Genomic DNA, 22,561 nt, shown 5'->3' with positions numbered 1-22,561 from the left:
TTTGCTTGTTTTTTTTCCTAGTACATGATGTTCTTCAGACAAAAAAACAAAACAAAACACTACTGAGGGTAACCCAAAGTATCTTAACCCCTAGACTTGTATAATGGACTCTAAGAACCCTGAATTAAAATATTCACTGCTTTGTAAGTCCTGACACTGTGTTTCCATGTTTATCTCTGCATTTCTATTGGGAATGGACAATTTGCAGCCCTGATTAGAGCAATTTTATTTCTACCACCCCGATGATGTTATTAACAATATTGTAACATACTGTTTGCTGTTATCACTTAAAAGGAAAAGAAATGGGTTTCAAACATTCATTCTTTCCACATGCAAATGCCCTACTTTGTATGTGCAGCCGCATGATCTTCCATTACAGGAAATAATTAATTTTTAATTAATTAAGTAAATAAATAATTACAGCTTTTTGCTGGCTTCATTATAATGTAAAACTACCTGTTTGGGCTTTATTGTTTATTGTTTAAACCTCAATACATCATGTAAAACTATCCCCAGCTGCATGTCCCTAGTTTTCTTTTCCACTTAAAGAATGTGTATATATTAATTAAGGATACAGACAGGTCCAATATAGCTGGAGTTCATACCTTCAAAAATAAAGTCATAATTGTGGCTTTTTTGCTTCGTAAGGGGCCTTAAACATCATAGACTTGGAGAAGGTCCTTGCTTCTTTCCAGGTTTGTGCAGCTTTCAAATGTGCAGCTTTCAAAGCTTCACATTGTCAAGCATTTTATCTTCTTCACCCCACACTCTGCTTTTGATAACACCCTATAGAAACTTGTGTATTTTGTGAACTTCTGTTGGCCTAATAAAGGGCAACCTGTTTGGTGGCAGGGAAGTTACTGCAAGCCAGGTAAAGTTAAAATGGTTAAGTTAAACTGCTAAACAGCAGAAGGGGGGAAATAGGAACTAGAGGTTGAGGACATGGATTAAAAAAACACCTCCTGCTAGACCGCCTGATCCTCAGTAGATCAGGCAGCAGGAGGGAGGAAAGGAGAGAAAAAAGCTTGTGTTGGAAATAAGGAGAGAGTTAAAATTTTAGAAAAGTCCTCACGTTTGGGCATGGTAACCAGAAGAAAAGAAGAAAGGGCCCTCTGCTGGCAGAAAGTCTACCTGTGAGTAAGAAGTAAAAGGAGAGAAAACCTGAGTTTTTTCTCCCTGCAGCACTTTGCCCAGCCGGGATTCCACTCCCTGCAGCTTTGGGTACACAGAGGAATCAGGAGAGTGGTTGGTAACTTCACCAATTTGGATAGAAAGAGGTGGGAAGTTTCATCGGTTGAGGATTCAGCTGGGAGAGAATCATTGTTTGATGGGACAAGAAGGACAACTGAAGCCAACTGACTCAGACAGGCTGTTGTTTTGGTCTTGACTCTCCTGGTGACTACATGGACTACGTGGACAATTAAGGCCACATTATTTCACCTACAGACATGCCTACATCCTTCCATGAAGCATCAAAGAATGTGATTATTGTCACGGTCCTGATCTTATGGGCTAAGGATTCTTTGCAACATTTTCAGAAAAGTGGTTTGTCAGTACCTTCTTCGGGGATGTTTTTCAACTTCCTAGTTTAGGGCTGACAGACAGTGATTGGCCCAAAGCCACCCTTTTGGCTTCCATGCCAAGGGTCTTCCTGTTCCTAATCCAGCATCTTTAACTACAGCAAACTTGATTTTTCAATTATCTATAGGTTGTATTTGTGTTTTTTTGTGGATCTTCCTGCAGGAAAAGCTTCTCTCTGCATTATTATTTTGGACTACTTGAAACTGATCTTAATTTTATGCTTAGCATTTATCAGTTAGATCAATGTGCAAAGATCAAAGCAAATCATTTCCTCCTCTAATCTTTTCAAGTGAAATGAAAACATTTTCATACCTGAATCCTGTAACTGTTACATTTATGAAACCCGGTAAGGTTGAATAGCCCGCAGTAAACTGAAAAAAAGCAATATATTTTACAGAGTATTTATTGACAATTAAGGCCATATTATTTCACCTACAGACATGCCTACTTCCTTCCATGAAGCATCAAAGAATGTAATTATTGTCACAGTCCTGATCTTATGGGCTAAGGATTCTTTGTCAAATCCAACATGGAAATAACCCTTTAAAGCTGGATGAAGAGAGTTTCCTCTAGATATGTTGGATTACAATACCTATAACTCCCAATCAGCATGGTAACCAGCTAAGGGCACTGTTATCCAAAACATCTGAAAGGTATTAGATAAGGGAATGTTGGTTTAACTGTTCACTCAAGTAATATACTTAAATGAAATTAAGCTGGCTGCTGAAGAAAAAGTAAGATAAGCCCTTAATAAATTAATAACAGTAAATCCCTATCAAGTCTGCCTCAAAGTTCTAAATCCTACAAAAACCTTTACACAGAAAATCTGTGTGACTAGGGTTCTATGGATTTGTTAACCTGCATCTTCATCCAAAGCCAGAGTTTAATCCAATCCAAGTCCATTCATTCCTGTCATAAGAAGATGAAATAGAGCTCTTTATATGAACAGTTCTCAGGCTTCAAAATATCTGGGTTATAGGGTCCAATACAACTGTGTCTGTGGTTTCTCTTGGATGTCAGCAATGTGTGTGCTCAGTTCTAAAATAGCGCAGCGGAAGAACAATGTGATGTCCCCACTATGGAAAATCTCTAATGAGCCACATGAGGACATAATAGCAGCAAAGCCCAATTTGTTCTTGTTCTCCTTAAAATGGGGAGAATAATCATAAAATCATCAAGTTGGAAGGGCCCATTTAGGACACTGAATCAAACCCTATGCTCACTGCAAAAATTCAGATTAAAGGATTCCCAACAAGGTGAACCTCCATGCAAACAGGGTCTCTCATCCAGGTTGAAAACTGCATATTGCACAGGGAATGTTTCTTCTACTCTTCCACCATGCTATTGCCAGGCCTTCCCTAGCTGAATATATGAATGTATTATCTTACACATTAGGAGTTAAGGACCTGCATATATCTGCAATCATTTATTTCCTTCTGTTACTTAGGTGTTTCAATTTTTAAAAAAAGGTGTTGCTGTTCTTGTAAGCTTGATACTATCAGTCCCATAAAAATACTGCATCCTTCATAGGCCATTTAAAACATCAGCTCCATCCCCAGCTACACACAAAAGAAAATAGCTAGAGACCCTCTTCACACTTTTGGTGCAGTTGTGTACATTTGCCACAATAAAAAGACAACAGCCACTGTTATGGAAGAAGGCCACATGTTTGTTGCTCCAGGAGCTGTGGCAGTTCAGGGGCTATTTCAGTACCAATTTTTAATCCTCCTATTGTTCATCTGGAAGGAGAACAGATTGGTTTATGGAATTCTTGGCCTGTTCTGAGCAACCCAAAGTGAAAATAATCCAAAGTCAGATTCAAATTATTTTGTGACAGATTGTAAGTGGACATGGAGTGAAAATTGTGCCATATGATATGCCTATGGAGAGCTTATTTTGATGGCTTCAGTTAGGGGTTTACAGCTGAGGCACTAAGAAAGGATACCAAGTCACAAGCCATTGGCAGTACCTTGAGTTTAGTGGCTTTACATTACATCCAGATTAGACTGGACTTGCATTTGTTTTAATCAGCTCAAATATCTACAGTACACACCTTCAAAAGAAATCCTCTTCAGCTCAGTAAAAAGATTTTTTAAAATATCTCAGTCATGTTTTAGCTTAAGAACCAGCTCAGACTTACTGCCTTCTCAAGATCGTGTTTATATTGTTTGAATAACGCAGAGGATGGATCCCACAGAGCATTCTCAAAGGGCAGATTAAGTCGGACAGACATTTTTGTTATGAGCACTGAAGGAATATCTGTGGTAGAAAAGAAGACAATCTTATTAGTAGCTAAAATAAAGATTTGAAAATATAGGATTATTTAATAGTAAAACTCAATCTTGGCTAAACGCTTGCATTTAGCCCTCACTTCTTAATATTCCATTCATTTAAAATCTCCATTAATTTTGTTATGTATGCTGTAACTGGGGCTTGCATGATACCATAGAGAAAAGAAGAAGAGATGGGTCTAATAATATGAAATTGGCAGTGTGAGCAAATGGAACAGCAAGTACAACAGAGGGGTTAAAATATTAGGACTGGAGTAGGAGCAGTAACATAACAAAAGTTTAAAAAAGAGAGATTAAATGGAAAATAACTAGAAATAAGGAGGATGGGAACAGAGCACAAACAACGTGAAATGACACAGAAGGGACCCTTTTGTGAAAGGACAACTTTTAGGTAGTGCGGATTATATATACTAGTCTGGAAGAGAAACCAAGCTAAGGTCGCCATGCTTGGGAATCAGTGGGCATACTGAGACTGTTGATGGGATGTCATAGGCCCTCTCCCAGAATAGTTGCGGTGGTGGATATGGCTAATCATAAAGGACCCATTTACCAGAAGGCTGCAGCTATCCAGTCTTTTATTTTCTAAGAGTGCCTCTGGTTTCTATATGGGGAGCATAGACATGAGAAACACAGCTAATGCTTGGGGCCGATGCTCTGATTTGCTGCATGCTAACTTCCCACTCATTTCTTAAAATCAAAATATTCTAAACCAGTACAACTAGATGTAGCAGAGAGCTCGGCAAACACCAAGCAATGCACCATCCCCACATTGGGGATTTAGGCTTTGTGGAATCAAAGTATAGTTGATGCAGCTGCACAATTAAGCAGGTTTTTCAAATTTTGCAAAGCATAGGATGATGTTAAAAATCTGACTTTCTGATCTGAAATTACATTATTTTGTTTGATTGAATAGGTTATAGAAGACAAAAATTATTTAGGTGACATTTGACAGACTCCAGAAAGTGAAGAATTGGCCAAGTTTACATCAATAGCAGCAGTGTAAAATACAGGGGCAGGGAGTCCATGGTCCTCTAAATGTTGAGGGATGCTGTAAGTTGTACTTCAGAGGATTCTTCCTTCCCCAACATAATACAGGGTGAGGTTTTTAGAGTTACGAAACAAAATTGTTAGGTCACTGATCTGTCTCAATTTGCACCCATTATGCCATCACCATTTTTATTTGATAAAGGTTTATAAAGAGGAGAGATTTAAAAAAATAATGGTACACGAAAAGAAGAGAAGGACTTTAATATGTGAAAGATTAAAGTTTGGGGGCAAGGAGCTTATAGTCTGAAGGAAGAGATTAAAAAGCAACAACAGAAAACAGGCAGGGAAGCTTAATGGGGTTGATGGGAAAACCATAACTTTCTGGCCAAATGTGACACGTTCCTTTCCCAACAAACAACACCCAATCCTTTCTACCATTCTCCACCAGCCTTTTATTTCCTATTCCTTAAGGGCTATGGCAGCGAGGCTTGAGGAGTGAAGGCTGGGGATCTCTTGGGTCTTAAATCCTATCAAACCCAAACCAACCCAGCAAGTAGATTTAGATGAGCTGGTTTCTCTCTCTCTCTCTTGATTTAAAAGATTTGTATGGCTGCCCATCTAAAAACACAATTCTGGGCAGCTCTTATCCACAGCAAAACCCAGGATTATAAAAAATGAAAAAAACATAAAACCATAAAACCCAAACAAAACCCAGCACCTCAGTTATCCCCTTGGCATGCCCCACAACCAATTCCAGACATCCTCACTCTACCCCAGCACCTGGGTAATAAGCCAGGTCTTGATGGCCTTCCTGAAGGCTAAAAGGGTAGGGGCCTGCCAAATCACCAGAGGGAGGGTGTTCCACGGAAAAGACATGCTTCTGAGGTCCTACTAGGTGGGAAGGTTTCAGGGAAGGTACCTGGAGCATGGCTACCCTATCCAATCTCATAGGACAGGCAGATACTCTAAGGAAGAGGCTGCCCCACAAATAACCTCTATATATTCCCTGCCATTATCTTTGTTGAGGAAAAAAGTGCAGAGAATGGTGAATGCTGATTTCCCTGAGCTTTCTTTCTTCTGATCTGATCGGATCTGATCTGATTGGATCTGATCGGATCGGATCGGATCGGATCAGATCAGATCAGATCAGATCAGATCTGCTATGAGTGGGACACTGGAAACATTTTTTAAGAGATCTAAAATAAAGACACATATACTCTAAAAAAAATTCATGTGGGTGCTATGTTCCTTTTAGGATTCATGGGAGAACCCTGACCTGAAAAGGTGGAAAGCTGCTACGGCAGAACACGTAAGACTCAATTAGAACTTCCTGAGTTGAAAATAATTTAAGCTTCCATTTGGCAGATTACCTACCAGAAATCATTTTCTCATGAATGAATTGCTGCTGCCCATAACCCATCATTCATCATCATTTGCCACCTTCTCTTACCTTCTGATTGAAGTTGACAAAAGGTCCCTTGAGGAGGAAGCTGCGCAATACAGTTGCAGCTCTTTCCCACTGCAGCTGTTGTATTATGGCAGACAGGATATGCTTCGCAGATCTTGGCAGACCATCCATAATCAGGTTCACAGAAACAATGAGAATGATTAGTGCCAGTTGAGTTGCACACTAATGTGAGAAAACATAAAAAAAAAGACTTTGTAGTCATTGTATCTTGCTGGTGTTGTTCAGTTCATTGATTACGTTTACTCTGTATGCATGATTCAAACCACATACAAACTTGGAAGGTTGAAAATCCAAGAGCCTAAACCCTAAACACTTTTTGAATATTGATCAGCTACAACTGAATAATATCTGCCATCCCTTTTGTAACCTCACAAGTGCTTTTGTGCAGTCATAAAATATATTGGAAAAGTCACAAAATGATCAGTCAGGTCTGCAATAGCAAAGGTGATGTGCTGGGTTTCTTAGTCCCAATTTCTCTAACACACATTAAAAGTTAAATGATTACATTAGATATTACTAATTTCAGTGTGCAACATTCAAACACTACAGACTACTTTGTGCATGTTCCAAATGTCAAGAGGAACGTAAGTCCTCACCCAGTTTGACCAAGGGCTTCCGGTCATCTCATTTTTCAGGTATAAAGTGATTCTTAGCAAAGCAGCCTAAATGTCTGCAAGTAAAGACTCTAACAGAGCCCGACTGCCTCGCTGAACTCTCCCTGCACCCCCTCTCAGATAGAGAATCCATTGCAGATTTCATTCTTAGAACAAAGAAGCGTTGTGTAAATCTTTTCTGAACACTCTACAATATTTTTAAACCAATAGCAGAACTACCCAATCTAAGCTGCAAAACTCTACATGTTCTAGTCCAAATTTGATAGCCCACATTTCTCCACTGGATTAGAACAATATGTTGAGAAACAGGGAGGACAAATGTTTAAGTACATTAAACGAATAAATGTAGTATTGTTTTAATAAACCAGATTGCTCCACAGAATTTTATCTGTTGCAGGAAGTGTTGCTAATCTTCTGTAAATACTTTAGTGTTTCCTGCTATATTAGCTCTCCCAAATACGTTTCAGTTCTGATTGCACTTTTATGACATCCAAAAGAAATTCACCCTACAACCTCTGATCAAGACATTAAAGCGGAAAGGAACTAAGTGAACAGAGAGTGCTACAGCTTCCTGGAACATGAGAACAATCAATTCCATTAGCTTGAACCACAAGGAGCCACCATCTACTGTAGAGGCTCTTGTGTTCCCAGCAGACTTCCTTTTTGCATATTAGAAGAGCTGTCAGGCATCAGCAAATGTTTATAGAAGGTGATTTAAAAAAAAAAAAGAAGAATGGAGAAGTCTCTTGGAAGCTACTGCTTAAACATATGGTCATGCCCTTGGCTCCTGGACAGGGGCTGCCAAAATCTGGCTAGGTGACAGCAAAGAGATAGGTAAAATGCTAAGTCTTTGTGGCCTAATATTTACTGATTGTTTAGAACAGCAGTTCTCAAAGTGTGGTCTGTGGACCCCTGGGGGTCCCTCAATCCCTTTCAGTGGGCCCTGCAAACTCAAAACTATTTTTATAATAATACTGAAATGTTATTTGACTTTTTTATTTCTATTCTTATAAGTGTAGAATGGAGTTTTCCAGGGGCTACATGACAGGTGATGAAGTCATCACTCTGATGGCTAATGGAATGTGTGCTCGTGTTTTCTTGTGTTTTCTAGAATTTTCTAAAGTAGCAGGTTTAGGGTATAAATATGTGTGTTTTCAGAATTTAACTCAGTTTTAGGGTTAGGGTTAGTTGTGTTAACATGTAATGAGTTTATTATTGTTATTTTTAAATGAATGAATAAATAAACCCACATAAACCAAAGCTCTTTGGGGTCCTCAATAATTTTTAAGAATGTAAAAGAGTACTGAGACCAAAACATTTAAGAACTGCTGGTTTCAAGTTTTGTACCACGGATCTAGCAACCCTCATTCCCCTCACATGTCTTAAGCATGTCACAAAGATGTGCATATTTTTTGCATTTACATATAGCCAGACAAATTTGGGGGTGAAGAATAAATACATTTATCTTTCAGCCAGCTGCTTATTTTTAACATACCTCCCCCCCAAAAAACCAAAAATTAAATTAAAAATAGAGAAAGCAAATGTTGGTAGTAAATGATGGACTACTTACCTGTAGTAATATTAATATGTGAAATGCTTACATCTGAATCAGGGATTTTGACCGAAACTGGGAGACTAAGGTTTCTGAGAAAACTTCTGAGGTCCTCCTGGAGTGAGGCATCCACAAAGTTTATCTCAACTGCAATCGAGTATTCTGGTGAAAAGTCTAACAAGGGGGAAAGAAGTGATCTGTCATAATTAATTCTGTCATTAGAGTGACTCAGCCAAGTCCTGCTATCTTCTTCTCAATGACTGTCCATGTCAGAAAGCCTCAGGCCCAGGAGTCAGAAAATCTCTCACAATGAGCATATCTTTGTCAACTGTTTTGTAAGCTACAGCTGGTACAGAATGTAGCAATGTGGGCAGTTATTTGCACTCCTCAATCAGCGCATGTTATACCTCTGCTCTGCAAGCTGCATTGGTTGTCAATATGCTTCCGGGTTCAATTCAAGGTGCTGGTAATGACCTATAAAGCCCTTCATGGCATCAGGCTGGGTTATTTGAGGGATCACCTCTCGCTGGTTACATCTACCCATCCCATCAGGACCAGCAGGAGAGGCATGTTACAGGTCCTTTCCATGAAAGAGTGTCATGTGGCGGGACCCAGGAAAAGAGCCTTTTCTGTCATGGTTCCCACCCTTTGGAACATCATCCCCCCAGAGATTAGATTGGCCCCGACTCCGCTGGCTTTTTGCAAGGCCTTAATGGAATGGTTTTGTCACAGACTTGGGGATCCAGATGTGTGCAGAGCCCATGCAAAGATTGTGTTAATTTGCCGTTAGTAAGTTTTTTGGTTACTAGTTATCTTAGCTAGTTGCAGCTTTTTCCATGCTGATATATACAGGTAGTCCTTGAGTTATGACCATTCCTTCAGCGACCATTTGAAGTTATAACGACACTGAACGAAGGGACTTACTACCAGTACTCAAAGTTCTGACCATTGTAGCACCCCCACAATCACGTGAACAAAATTTGGGCATTTGGCAATCAGCTCGCACTTATGGCTGATTGCAGGACTCCACGATCACATGATTTCCATTTGCAACCTTCCCTGCCGGGTTCCCACAAGCAAAGTCAATGGGGAAGTTGGCATGGAAGGTCACAAGTCACTCGGGTAAGTCTCACCACCCGGCCTTTCTTTATTTGCACACACTGTGCCCTCCTTCCCCCTTTGCTTGCACATACGCGCGCACACACCCTGCACCCTCTTACCCTGGCCTTCCTGTGATTGCACATTCACATGCATGCACCCCACACCCTCTTTCCATGGCCTCCCTGTGATTGCTCACATGTATGCACCCACCAGCTCACTTCCTTCCCTGGCCTTCCTAAGCTCACGCCATACCATAGCACCCCTAACTCGTGTGCACCCTCCCCTAACTCATGCGCAGCCTGCGCCAGACCTCCCAGGGCTTCCCCCACCCCCCTGCAGCACCCCCGCGCTCCTTGCCTGGAATTCCCTCCACTTCCTGCTTAACGACCCACACATCATGGGTTACAACAACAACCAGGACTGCCTGGATTGCCATTACTAAGCAATGCAGTCACATGACATCCCACTTTATGAACACTTTGCTTAGCAATGGCAATCCCAGTCCCAGTTGCAGTTGTAACTCAAGGACTACCTGTATCTCCATTTAGCATGTTATATCCTTACCACAAAAAGCACTGGCGTACTCGAGTTGCCCTATATCCTATCTCTGCAGCCCCCAGTATGATGCCCATGCAGTAATGATCCCACTGACACCTTCCTTGATGACTTTGGGATGTTCTTCCCAGTTTCCTTGGGACTGGCCACCCCTCTATTGCCATCCTTTTGTGAACAGGCAAGCCCTCTGTCCCCATAGCAATGTGCTTTAACATTGCAAATGTTGATGTGCCCATCAACAAGAAAAGTTGGACATCCCTACCCTACCTATCAAGAAAACTAAAGGGTGAGAAAAGGACCTAAAATGGCACTTCCATCACTATTGTGGAGGCAATCACATTTGGCCTCCTTCTTTACCAGAAGCCAAGAATGTAGAACAACACAAATACAGGTAATCCTCACTTACCCACTACTTGTTCAGCGACCGTTCAAAGTTACAACGGCACTGAAAAAGGAGACTTACAACTGGTCCTCAAAGTTGTGGCCATCTCAGCGTCCCCATGGTCATGTGATCACAATTCAGGCACTTGGCAACTGGCATGCATTTATGACTATTGCAGCATCCCTCAGTCATGTGATTGCCATTTGTGACCTTCACAGCTGGCTTCCAACAAGCAAAGTCAATGGGAAGGTTGACAGGAAGTCACAAGTCGTGGTTACACACTTAATGACCACACATGATTTGCTTCACAACCACAGCCAGAACTGATGTTGTAAGTTGGGAGTGGTCACATGACATTTCACTTTACGACTGCACCGCTTAGCAACAGAGTTGTCAGTCCCAATTGCAGTTGGTAAGTGAGGACTACCTGTATCTTTATTCAGTGTTTATTTAAGACACATTAGGGCCTCTGTACCTGGCCTGTAGAAATACAGAATTGTTGATATCTCATTGCTGCCATCCGGTAGATGTCTGGTTTTCTGCAGCCCAGATATTGTACCCCGATATATATAACACCTTTCTACTAACAGCTAGCATTTAATCGGCTTAAATGAATAAATAGTATAGCATGATGAATTTATTACTTTTTAAAAAATGAGCTGTTTATTTAATTAGTTAAAACAGTTTAAATATAATTAAAAATATACAAAAAGAAGAAAAGCAGCCACTCTCCCCCAGCTTCATCACTCATTTTCCTCTGATTGCCTCCACACAGTGGTGAAGCAGGGAAGCTTTGGGGCATCTACACTGGATTAGTGCACCTGGTGAGGGGCCAGTTTCCATGAGGTTGCAAGATGCTTTTGATTAGAGGGCCATCCATCTGGGGAGATGAGGCTGGTAGCTTCTGCTCACGTGCAGAGAGCAAGCAAGGCAGAAATCAGATTATCCACCAAAAGCAAAGTGATTGTGCAAACCGACAGTGTATCCAAGGATGAAGCTTCTATCTGCAAGCAAAAGACATTAAAAGATATCCACCTACCCTGGCGCTTTTGCCTGTGTAACTCTAGTTGTGTGGTGTTGTCCTCTGTTTTGCCCCACTTGCTGTGAATCTGAAAAACAGGCATTTTCCCCTTTGTAAGAAGAGAGGGAGTCATGCATTGGGGGAAGGGTTTTCAAGAAGAACCGTAAACATTCATTCCTGGTGAATCAATCGCCTGGAATTTCAGAGGCGGCAACACTTCTATGACACTGATTTCTGGGGTTAGCAAACCCTCAAAAGAATGGAACTTTCTAGTATTCCCAATTGTGCTGAAAAAGATATTGGCCACGTGATCCCCTCAACAGTTTTGGAAAGATGTAAAAACAAGGAGAAGCTGAGCTGTGATATCCCAGGCTGCTCCTTGGAGACTCACTGCCACCCATCACCTTCTCTTATTGTAGCCTCTAGATATGCGGAACTACAGATAGTCAGAATTCCGAGCTACTACATCATGTGTAGGACTTGATCCTCCGCCGGTGCAGGTATGAACGTTGAAAGTACTCACAGGTGAATAGATGAAGGAGCCCAAACTGAAGTCCCACGAAATCTGGGAAGAAGTGTACACCCTCATGAGAGCACTGAATATGGCTATCCTCCAAAACAGCATCATTTCCTGTGTTTGGTTGCTGCACCAAAGGAAAACAAGTTTTATTTATGTTCACAAAAAAAGAAACACTTTGTTCTTTGACCAAAGTCAACCCAGAGGAATTAAACTTACTTTTTTATTGTGAAACTGTATCTATCTTTTTGAAAAGATTTTGGGGTTGTGGGTGAGGATGACAAAAAAGAGATATTTTAAAGTCCAAAAATTTAACAGTTTTTAGATTGAGAGTTGCCTTGCAACTAGTGTACCTGACTTGGAAAATATAGACAAGGTTTGAAGTGAAATTTATACAATTATGCTAAAGCGATATCTTTTTCAAAGATACATTAACTAGGGCTACCAGATTTGGGCTGCAAAAGTCCAGTTACAACTCAACAGCAGCAAAGAGATTCAGAAGCTCTGATTCTAGCAGTCATCTTGATTTTTGCAGCCCAGATTTGGTAGCCCTCTATGAACAGAAAAACACTCAGCCGTAGATTATAATTCTGTTTTGTGCCTTTGAGTTAGCATTGACTCCTGGCGACTGCCTAGGCAAATCCCTGTGGTTTTCTTGGCAAGATTTTCGGAATTGGTTTGCCCTTGCATCCTTCTTCCTAGGTCTGAGAGAGAGGGACTGGCCCAAGGTCACCCAGCTGGCTTCGTGCCCCAGGCAGGACTAGAGCACACAGGCTCCCGGTTTCTAGCCTGATGCATTAACCACTACACCAGACTGGCTCTCCAGACACAGAATAAAGAGATGAATTATACAAGATGTTCAGTTCACAATGCATAGTCAAGTGTTGGTCTGCAAGTAAATTTCCTCTAGTCCCAGAGAGTCAGCAACACCTTTTGCCCTCTGGTGTCCTTCTCAACATGTCTAAATATTAAATCCTCTCCTGCCTCCTACATCCAATCTAGCACATTTCTGGATTTCTAACTGAAGTTGGCCTGGAAACTGACCAGATCAGAAATCAGTGCCTCAAATTTAAAAGAAAAATGGGACTAACTTACAGTACTCTGTTCAGCTGATGCTCATTGGCATGTCCCCAGTGGTTACCTGCGTTCCTTTTTCTTGAAGCTTTTGCTGCTTGTAGTTTAGTTCCTCCTAACTGTTACTTTAGTTATCTTGTGCCCAAATATCTTTTAATAAACCCACGTTAATGGCCAGATACATAGATTAGGTCTGCTTTGCTGGTCAATGACTGAAATAAAATGACTGACTGCTTAGGTACCTGGAAACTTCCAGGAGTCTTTAGACATGAAATATTTTAATTAATCAAACCCAATTTTAAAAATAGGCCAGGCCTGCTCTTCCTGAGCAAATCAGCAGAGCCAGACTGAGTCTCAGGAACGACCTATTAAAAGACAGACCACAAAAACAGAACAACAGAACACCACTGGTTGTCACCTACAGCTCACAGCTCAAGCCACTCAAATGCATTATGAATACATTTCAGCCTATACTGGACAATGATCCTGCACTTTCTCAAGCACTGGCTGGCAGGCCCTTATTTGCATACAGTCAATACCCCAGCCTGAAGCAGACTGTCACAAGCAACAAGAAGCAACAGGACAACGATGCTAACATGGGAACTGGACCCTGCCAAAAACCCAGGTATCTATTCTGCCCCCACATCTATACCAACAACATCATCATGGGCCCCAACAAGTACACACATGAGATTTTTAGCACATTATATTTGTTAGTTGATAAGGTACCCGTATTCTCTCCTCCATGAAACCTTCCTCTGCATAACTATCCTGTCTTCCCCTTCTGCCTTATCCCAATGTATTTAAATCCCACATCACTTAAGCCACTCCACGCATGTGATGAAGTGAGCTACAGCTCCTGAAAGCTTGTGCCTTGCAATAAAATGTATTAATCTTAAAAGTACTACTACACTGCTTCTGAATCTTCCTGAGCAAGTGTTTTATTAACAGACAAACAAAAAAGAATCCTGAATTATCTTTCATAGCACCATCTACATGTATGTTTCAGATTTATTCAATAGCCCAATGTTTTCTGTGATTTTTAAAAAGCAAGAACATCTGTTTTTCAACTATCTAGATCTTACGTGCAACACAATAAAGCAAAACCAAATAAAGTATGCCATGGCTTAGCTCACAACATGAACACAATCACTTTTTTATTAACTTGACTCAAACCTTCCAAGTTTAGGGCAACATAACTACATAATACAACATGCACCATTGTTCAACTTATAAACTTTTATCCTCAGAACCCTACCGGGAAGGTTGATTAATAAGTTACTGGCCCAAGTCCCTAAGTAAGTTCCTAAGAATCAGCAGCAGTCTTTATTTTCTACGGCCAGTTGAGAGAAGCCAGGGAACTTTCCTTTGTCCTTTTGGAATGCCATGTATTTATTATTTATTACTGTTTATTATTGCCTGCTTTTGCCAGGGGAGCTCAAGGCAGAATATTTTGATCTTTTTTCTCCATCAAACAATTGTTGGTTGAAAGAATGTGTCTAGCAAAGGTCAACTAGTGGCCTTCATGGCTGAGAACATGCTGGGCATCTGTTGGACAAAATCACTTGGATCTGCTCCCAGTTAGAGTCCCGCTTTAGAACAGGTCCTGTGGAGATAACTGCGTCACAGTCTTGCTCAGTTATCTGGGAGGAGTTTGATCCTGCTGGAGCTGAGGAAGCAGATAGGGTCCTCAGGACTGTGAGCTGTATATTAGATCCATGTCCATCCTGGCTGGCTAAGGCCACCGAGGATATGACATGTGGTTGGGTGCTGGCAGTGGTAAATTCTCCCTTGGGAGGGGTTGTTCTCCTTCTCTTAAAGAGATGGTGGTTCACCCCTTCTTCAAGAAGCCATTGCTAGACAGTTTAGGACAATTTTTGTCCAGCCTCCATCCTTCCCTTTTTAGGGAAGGTTGTTGAGAAGGTGGTTGCACAGGATTCTGTTTGAAGTGAATTATCTAGACCCCTTTTGGTCTGGATTCAAGCCTGGTTATCGGATGGGAATGGCATTGGTTGTACTTTTGGATGGCAGAGTGGGATGAGGGTAGTGCATCCATCCTTCCTCTTCTTGACTTCTCAGTGGCTTTCAATACCATCAAACTTGATATCCTTCTAGAACAGCTCTGGAGAGTGCATGTGGGTGGCACCATATTGCGCTGGTTCTCTTCCTTCCTCTGGGGCTGGTTCCAGGCAGTGTTGTTTGAATGGGAGAGGTCCCACACTGCACCCCCTGCTTTGTGGGGTGCCACACAGTTTGGTATTTTTTCGTCTCCTGTTTAACATCTACGTGAAGCTGCTGGGTGAGGTTATCCGAAGGCACGGGGTGAAGTCTCATAAGTATACTGATGATACCCAGCTTTATATCTCCACCCCAGGCCAACTAAGGGATGCTATGGAGGTCCTGTCTTGGTGCCTGGAGGCTGAAGGGGGAAGCGCATTCAAACTTGCAAGGTTGATGTCAGCCCTTCAAGGTAAACCAGACTAGGATGCCAGAATTATGAATGCTAATACTACTTTTACTATATGGTTACAAAACTAGGGAGGGCCATGTCTGAGATACTTACTCAAACTACATTTCTGCCCCGGACTCAGATTTCATTTATCTGACCATTACCTCTTCCTCCTGTTCCTCAAGGATATTCCTACTTTTCATTACAAGGAGTTAAACAAGGAGATGGATCAGGGTGAATGGGCAAACTTGCTATGTCTCTAACTTCTTAACAGTTTTCTTTTTTAAAAAAAAAAAGGAAAGAGAGAAAAAAGAAAGATGCATAGAAATTACGAACACAAATATTACATGGAAAATTTTGTAGAGTAATATAAGATAAAATTAGAAGATGTGTCATATTGGCATACGTGATCAGATTTTATTTTATTTTTTATTTCAAATTTGTCACTGCCCATCTCACTGTGAGGTGACTCTGGGTGGTGGATCTCTGGATCTTTCTTATCGTAATGGTCTTTGAAATAAAAAAGCATTTGGTGGTGATGCTAATTGTGAAATGGTTGGACTTATCCTTGCTTTTAAAGCATTCCAAATTTTTAACAGATTTTGTCTTATAATATGTCCCTTCAGATTCTTGTTTCCCTTTGTTTGTCTTACCATATACTGTACATCTGTGAAGTCCATTGGCAAAGCCCGCTCCTTCTATAGCTGATATTCTGCTTTTAGGAAAATTTATCCATTCTTTTATCTATGATAGACAACTTGCTCTATTATGCAATCTGAGGTTGGGAAAAGCTATTCCACCTCTCTTTAAGTCTTGAAAAATTTTGAAACTTACTCTTCTCATGTAAATATATTAATTGTTCTTTGCTAATCTTGCAATTTTTTATCTGGGATTTGAACTGGTGACATTTGAATTGAGTAGTTTATCTTGGGTAATACATTTTTATTGTTGTCATATGTCCTAGACAGGAAAGTTTTAAGTTTTTCCACTTTTCAAGATCTTATTTTATTTCTTTCCATAATTTGTTGTAATTGTTTTGAATATGTCTTCATTGCATCCTGTCAGGTAAAGCCCTAAATATTTCACTGGATCTTATCTCACAACCAGTCTCTTTTTTCACATTGTTTTCTCCTTGGAAGTTAAATGCTTTATTATTTGGTTGTGGACGTTTTTTTGTTGATTTTGTATCTGGAAAAGCAACCAAAATCTTTGGTTACTTCCATCAACTGTTGTATAGAGCTTTGTGGTTTTGTAACTGTTAATGTTATATCAGCTGTGTAACATTTCATCTTGTATTCCTCTCCTTGAACTTTGATCTCGATTATTTGTTTGTCTTTTCCGATCTTGCTCACCAAGACTTCCAGCACAATTACAAATGATAATAGAGAGTGTGGACACCCTGGCCTTGTGCCTCTGCTCATGGAAAAGTTTCCGGAGTATATTCCGTTCCCTGTAATCTTTGCTGATTGCTGTTGGTATATGCTCTCCACCCAAGTGTTGAATTCTTCTCCGCCTCTAGGAAAAAAGTCTGTTCCAAATGGTCAAAAGCTTTTTCTGCATCCAAAAATATTACTGCTGTCTTCTTTTTCTCAATGTTGATGAATTCTACTGCATTTATGAAAAATGTGGTGTTGCCTTTCATCCTTTTTGGAATGTAACATGTCTGATCTCTGTGTATAATTTTGGGAATGTACTTCCCCATGCATTTACCTAATACAATAGTGAATATCTTGAAATCAACATTCAGTAAAGAAATTAGTCTTATATGACTGAGGTTTCTTCAGGTCATTCCCTTCTTTTTGTATTGTTATATATGCCTCCTCCCATGTATTTGGTATTGTTTTTGTTGTTTCAATTTCATTCATCATCTTCAATAGTGGTTCTGCTAGTTGTTCCAGGAGGCACTGCTTAATAAGTTGGGGATTGGGTAGTTCAAGGAGTCTAGCCCAATAATTAAATGCCCTTACAATTATTCTAGCTTTAACTGGGTATATACCAGTTTCTGCACAGAGAAAGGGGATAGGAATACCATTGGGTATACCTAAAATAGTTCTGAGGAGCTTGTTTTGAAAGAATTCCATTTCATAAGGGGTAGAAATGCCCCATAACTCTACTGCATACAAAAAGTAAGGAACTAACTTGGTTTTTAAAAGAGTTAGGATTGGAGGAATTTGTCAATCACCACTTGTACACCAGAACGTTATTATTCCTACCAAAGCTTTCTCAGTTTTTATTTTTTGGGCCTGACAGTGAGAGCGTCATCTGCCTGAAGCATTAAAAAGGATGCCCAAGTATTTGTAAGAGAGAACTTGCTCTATATTATTTTCCCAGTTCTCCATTTGTGTCTTTTTCTTTTCTCTCCAAATACCACCACCTTTGATTTTCCGCATTCACAGTTAGCCAATTTAAGGAGCAATAGCTATCCAAAGCTCTCAGCTGTATGCACAAGTTTATCTGAGAATGGGATATAAGCAATAAATCATCTACACAAAGTAATAGGGATAAATTCCTATTTCCCACCTTTATTAGAAAAAAAATTCAGGGCTGGAACAATATCATTAATAAATAGGTTAAATAATAACAGTGCAAGCACACATCCTTGTTTTACCCCTTTAAAAGTCTTGATATTATCTGTCAGATGCCCTACTGTGGTGAACCTAACCTGAATTTGAGTATTTGTATATAAAGCCATGATCAGAATTAATAACCTTCTATCCAAATTCAACTGATTTAGCTTAATCCATAGTTTGTTTCTATCAATAGAATCAAAAACTGCACGAAAATCCACAAAGGCAACATACAGTTTCCTGTGGGCATGTTTTACATACTTATTTATCAGATGATCCAATATAAAACCATGATCAATTGTTGATATCCTGCTCTAAACCCTGCCTGTTCCTCTGCAAGGATATTGTTATCGATGACCCAGTCCTCTAATTTATTAGCTAGATGTTTTGCATAAATTTTAGCTGTGATACTAATTAGCCTAATTGGTCTATAGTTCTCTGGGTGACTACAATCACCTTTTTTTTTATATCGGAATCACTGTGCTTGTATTCCAACCCTGGGAAAGTTGGGCAGAAGAATTAATGTTATTAAAAAGTTTAGCCACAATAGACTTCCACCAGACAATATACGCTTTTAATAAATCACCAGGGATATAGTCTTCTCCAGGGGCTTTGCCTGATGGTAACACCAGGATCAGATATTCAATTTCTTTTAAAGAGACAGGGGGCCAGGGCATAGTGTCACAGAGTTTTAGATTAATTGGGGAATTAACTGGAGTGGGATGGGGAGCAAACAATTTAGTATAATGGTTCTCCCTTTCCTCTTTGGACACTCTAACCTCTAAGATGTTGCTTTTTTCACCCAAATTGTCATTTACCAGTTTCGAGAATAATGTTGTGTCTTTAGAATCTATGGCAGTCAGGAGAGAGTGCCAAAGAGTTTTTTGTTATAATGTCTTCTTGAGTCCTGCTAGTTCCTCTTCTAGCTTTTTGAAATACAGTGCTGTCAGCCCATCTGGGCTGCTCACCTTACCAATTTTAATTTTCTTTATTGCTTCTTTAATCTCTTGAGTTGTTATAAATTTCTGCCCTTCAGACAGTTGCTCATGCCCTGGTCACCTCACAGCTTAACTACTGCAATGCACTCTACATGGGGCTGCCCTTGAAGACCACCCAGAAGCTGCAGCTGGTCCAGAATGCAGCGACAGGAGCAGCAATGGGCATGCCTTGGTATGTCCATGTAACACCTCTGCTTCGCAAGATGCGCTGGTTACCAGTTTGCTTCCAGGTATGATTCAAAGTGCTGGTCATTACCTACGAAGCCCTACATGGCCTAGGACGTGGTTATTTGAGGGCGCAGCTGTCTCTTATAGCATCTGCCTGGCCAGTTCGCAGGGTTGGCACACTCTGGGTTCCACCAGTTAAACCATGCCACCTATCAGGATCCCACAAGTGCACTTGCCCTCTGGAATGAAGTTCCCCCCAAAATTTGAATGGCCCCCATCCTGCTGGTATTTTGAAGGTCCCTAAAGGCCTGACTCTTTGTCCAGGCTTTTGGTGGGGGCGACTGACTCCCCCTTCCTCCTTTTTATTCCCCTCCAGGTTTGTTTTCTTTGCCATCATTGTTCTTCTGTCTTGTTCTGTTTTTTTGTGGGGGAGTTTTTTGTTTTGTTTTGTTTAATTGCTAAATGTTTTTAACAATTGTAAACCACCCAGAGTCACTGGGAGTCAGGGGGCATATAAATTTAATAAATCATTGTTGTTGTTAAATTTGCTTAACATTTGTCTAAGTTCTTCAATGAGTTCTTTAAGCTCTGAGTGTTGAATATATGTTTTCAAATTTCCTTTGTCTATTTTGTTCCTGGAATATTGCAGGAAAAATTTGCAAGTTCTTCTGCTATTTCCCATCTTGTGTGTAACAGTTTGTTCTCTTTCTCTACTGTACTGCTGTTATTATCCTTCTTTCTTTTTCTTTTCTGATTTGATATGCCAGAGGTTTCCCCGCTTTGCTTGCATTTTCAAAATGATTTTGTCTGGCGTATTTTAACTTCTTTTGGAATTCTGCCATTTCCAATAAATCTAAGTGTAGTTTATCTTTATTTAACTCTTTCAGTGCTTGTTAACCTGGACTTTTATTAAACTGTTCTAATTCCTTTAGTTTTTCTTCTAATTGTGATTTCCATCTGTTACTTTTTTTGTTCCTGATTCATTGCAAGTCCTTATTAAAAATCCTCTCATATAAGCTTTACGTCTCCCATACACTTGTGTCTGGTATCCCTGTTGTATTTCATGTATTTATTTATTTATTTTTAATTAATCCTTCTTTGTATTTCTGCAGTATGCTTTCTTGAAAACTCCAGTGTGGCAGCAAGCCATGTACAGAATTATACTCTATAAACAGTTTCTGGTTAAATTGAAACTGACATCAGACTAACAAGCAATTTTGCCTGGATAAGCCATAGAAGGGTGTGTTTCATGGCTTGTCTTCTTCCTGGAAGGTTGGATTCAGAAAGTGGTACTTAGGGTCCTTCTGTTTCACCTTACGGTCATGTTGGATGCCTAAATATTCCATCTTATTCCCATGCTTGTTAATGCTTACATCCAGAAATTTAAACAGAAATGCAGTTGATGTCTGCTCCTCTTTTCTTTTCCACCTTCAAAGAAAAAATGATAGAGTAGCATGTTCCCAGGGGGCATTTATTTATTTATTTATTTAAAAGATTTGTATGGCCACCCACCTTAGAGCGTAACTCTGAGTGGCTGACAACAATAATCTCAAGGATGCTATGGAAATATTGAACAGATATTTAGTTTGTTTAGAAAATAGTGATGACATAATGTAAGAAATCATAGTGATATGGGGAGATGTAATTGTGAGGAAGTAGATGACAGATATAGTTTCCTCTTCAATGGTATCTGCTCCAAATGCAGAGGTAGCTGGATAAAGAAAGGTGAGGATCAAGCAATGAAAGAGCAAAACAGTAAGATACAGAAGACCTATTTATTTGAGGCTGGGAAATATTTTGATATAAGATGTGTCCTTTTCTCTCAGAGTAATATTCAGTCTTTTCAACCATCCTACCTTTTCTTCAACTAAGGGAAAAGGCAGGATGGCAAGTCCACATGGAGCAAGGTAGGAAGCAATGGCTTTCTACTTCATTTTGGCTAAACGGCCTTTGTCCATGCAGGAACAGATGGGAGCCATGCACAGAGAAGCTGATAATGCAAGGGTTGGCTTTTATGGAGAAGAAGGCATCACCCCATAGAGGCCCACTCTCTTGCATCACCTGATATGCTGGGATTTTAGATAGGTTAGGGGCAAACTGACCTTTAGCTATTTTCTGTGCCCTCTTGGAAAAAGCATAATGAAGCTGGAAAAGATGCAAAAAAAGGAGAACCAGAATGATCAAAGAATGGGAGTCTTTTGGGGGTGGGGTGGGATTTATTTACTTATTTAAATAAAACACAATAAAAATGGGGCAGAAAACTGTTCAGGATTAAAACAGAACAATATAAATGCAGAGATTTTCATGAGAGACATTCAAGAACAGCCAAGTGTTCAAATAGAAAACCAAGTATTCACCTGGGACTGCTGAACAACAAACAGTGTAGGGGCCAGTCTGATCCTGCGGGGAAGGGCTTTCTCAAGCCATTGTACTACAAAAGAGAAGGCCTTGTCCTTCATTCCAGATAATGCCTTTTTCCCAGCCATGAGGTCTTGAAGAGAGTTTCCTACCCACATCATAGATCATAATTAATGTTTTTAAGTATAGAAGTCCAAAATCATCTAAAGGATCCTTCAAACATTAGCTGCAGCCTCTATGTCATCCTCAGGAATGGATCCAGATAAAGCCCCTGCAGGAATCTGTACAAGAAGTTATCAGAGCATGGACGACTGTGGCCAGGCCATCTGTGTTCAGGAAAGGTTTGCTGATGACAAACCAGTTGCAACAGGCCACGTGATATCCAGTGGGCCACCAAGATTCCTTGGGTCTCAGATGAATGAGGTGAAGGCAGGAAAACAGTAAGGTTACACACCTGCTCTTTCATAGGTGTTTACAGAATCTGCGATTTTTTAGTATAAAAAAAAAGGACTAATAATGGAGGACATAATATATATGAAAGTATGCATGGCTTAGGGAAAAGGAATAGGAAGAAACTGTGTTTGTTTGCCCCTCATAGGAACCAGTGTCATTCAATGGCATTGAGTAATGACAATGTCAGGACAGAAGGGAGGGAGGGAGGGAATTCTTTATGTACACTACATAGTAAAACTATAGAATTTGCTGCCACAAGTGAAAATGATTATCCCCATTTTAAGTAGCTTTCAAATGTGAATTCATGGAGGTTAAAGGAATGAATCCCAGTCCTAAAAGTAGTAAGCCTCCCGTTGCCATTATTTGAGGAAGAGGAGGGTGCCATTAGTCCTGCAGTCCACATTGGCATCTGGTTTGCCACTGTG

General features: G+C 40.2%; 1 protein-coding gene across 1 annotated transcript in view; it reads right to left on the bottom strand.

The window, feature by feature from the left end:
• The window catches only part of ADGRF5 (adhesion G protein-coupled receptor F5), a 44,020-nt gene that overhangs the window by 19,776 nt on the left and 1,683 nt on the right, over positions 1 to 22,561 (bottom strand). The window contains exons 2-7 of the mRNA XM_007426788.4: positions 12,076 to 12,196; positions 11,571 to 11,640; positions 8,512 to 8,667; positions 6,310 to 6,489; positions 3,722 to 3,840; positions 1,894 to 1,952 (exon numbers count right to left, since the gene is read on the bottom strand). Of these exons, the coding sequence (XP_007426850.1) occupies positions 1,894 to 1,952; positions 3,722 to 3,840; positions 6,310 to 6,489; positions 8,512 to 8,667; positions 11,571 to 11,640; positions 12,076 to 12,180 (689 nt within the window). The 5' untranslated portion in view covers positions 12,181 to 12,196. The remainder of the gene's footprint in view (positions 1 to 1,893; positions 1,953 to 3,721; positions 3,841 to 6,309; positions 6,490 to 8,511; positions 8,668 to 11,570; positions 11,641 to 12,075; positions 12,197 to 22,561) is intronic.

Source organism: Python bivittatus, unplaced genomic scaffold, assembly GCF_059951505.1.
Source record: "Python bivittatus isolate LINGU-HERP-01145 unplaced genomic scaffold, Pbiv_v1 ctg000020_np1212, whole genome shotgun sequence".
In the NCBI taxonomy this organism is placed as follows: Eukaryota; Metazoa; Chordata; class Lepidosauria; order Squamata; family Pythonidae; genus Python; species Python bivittatus.
This window is presented reverse-complemented; position numbering and strand designations above follow the sequence as displayed.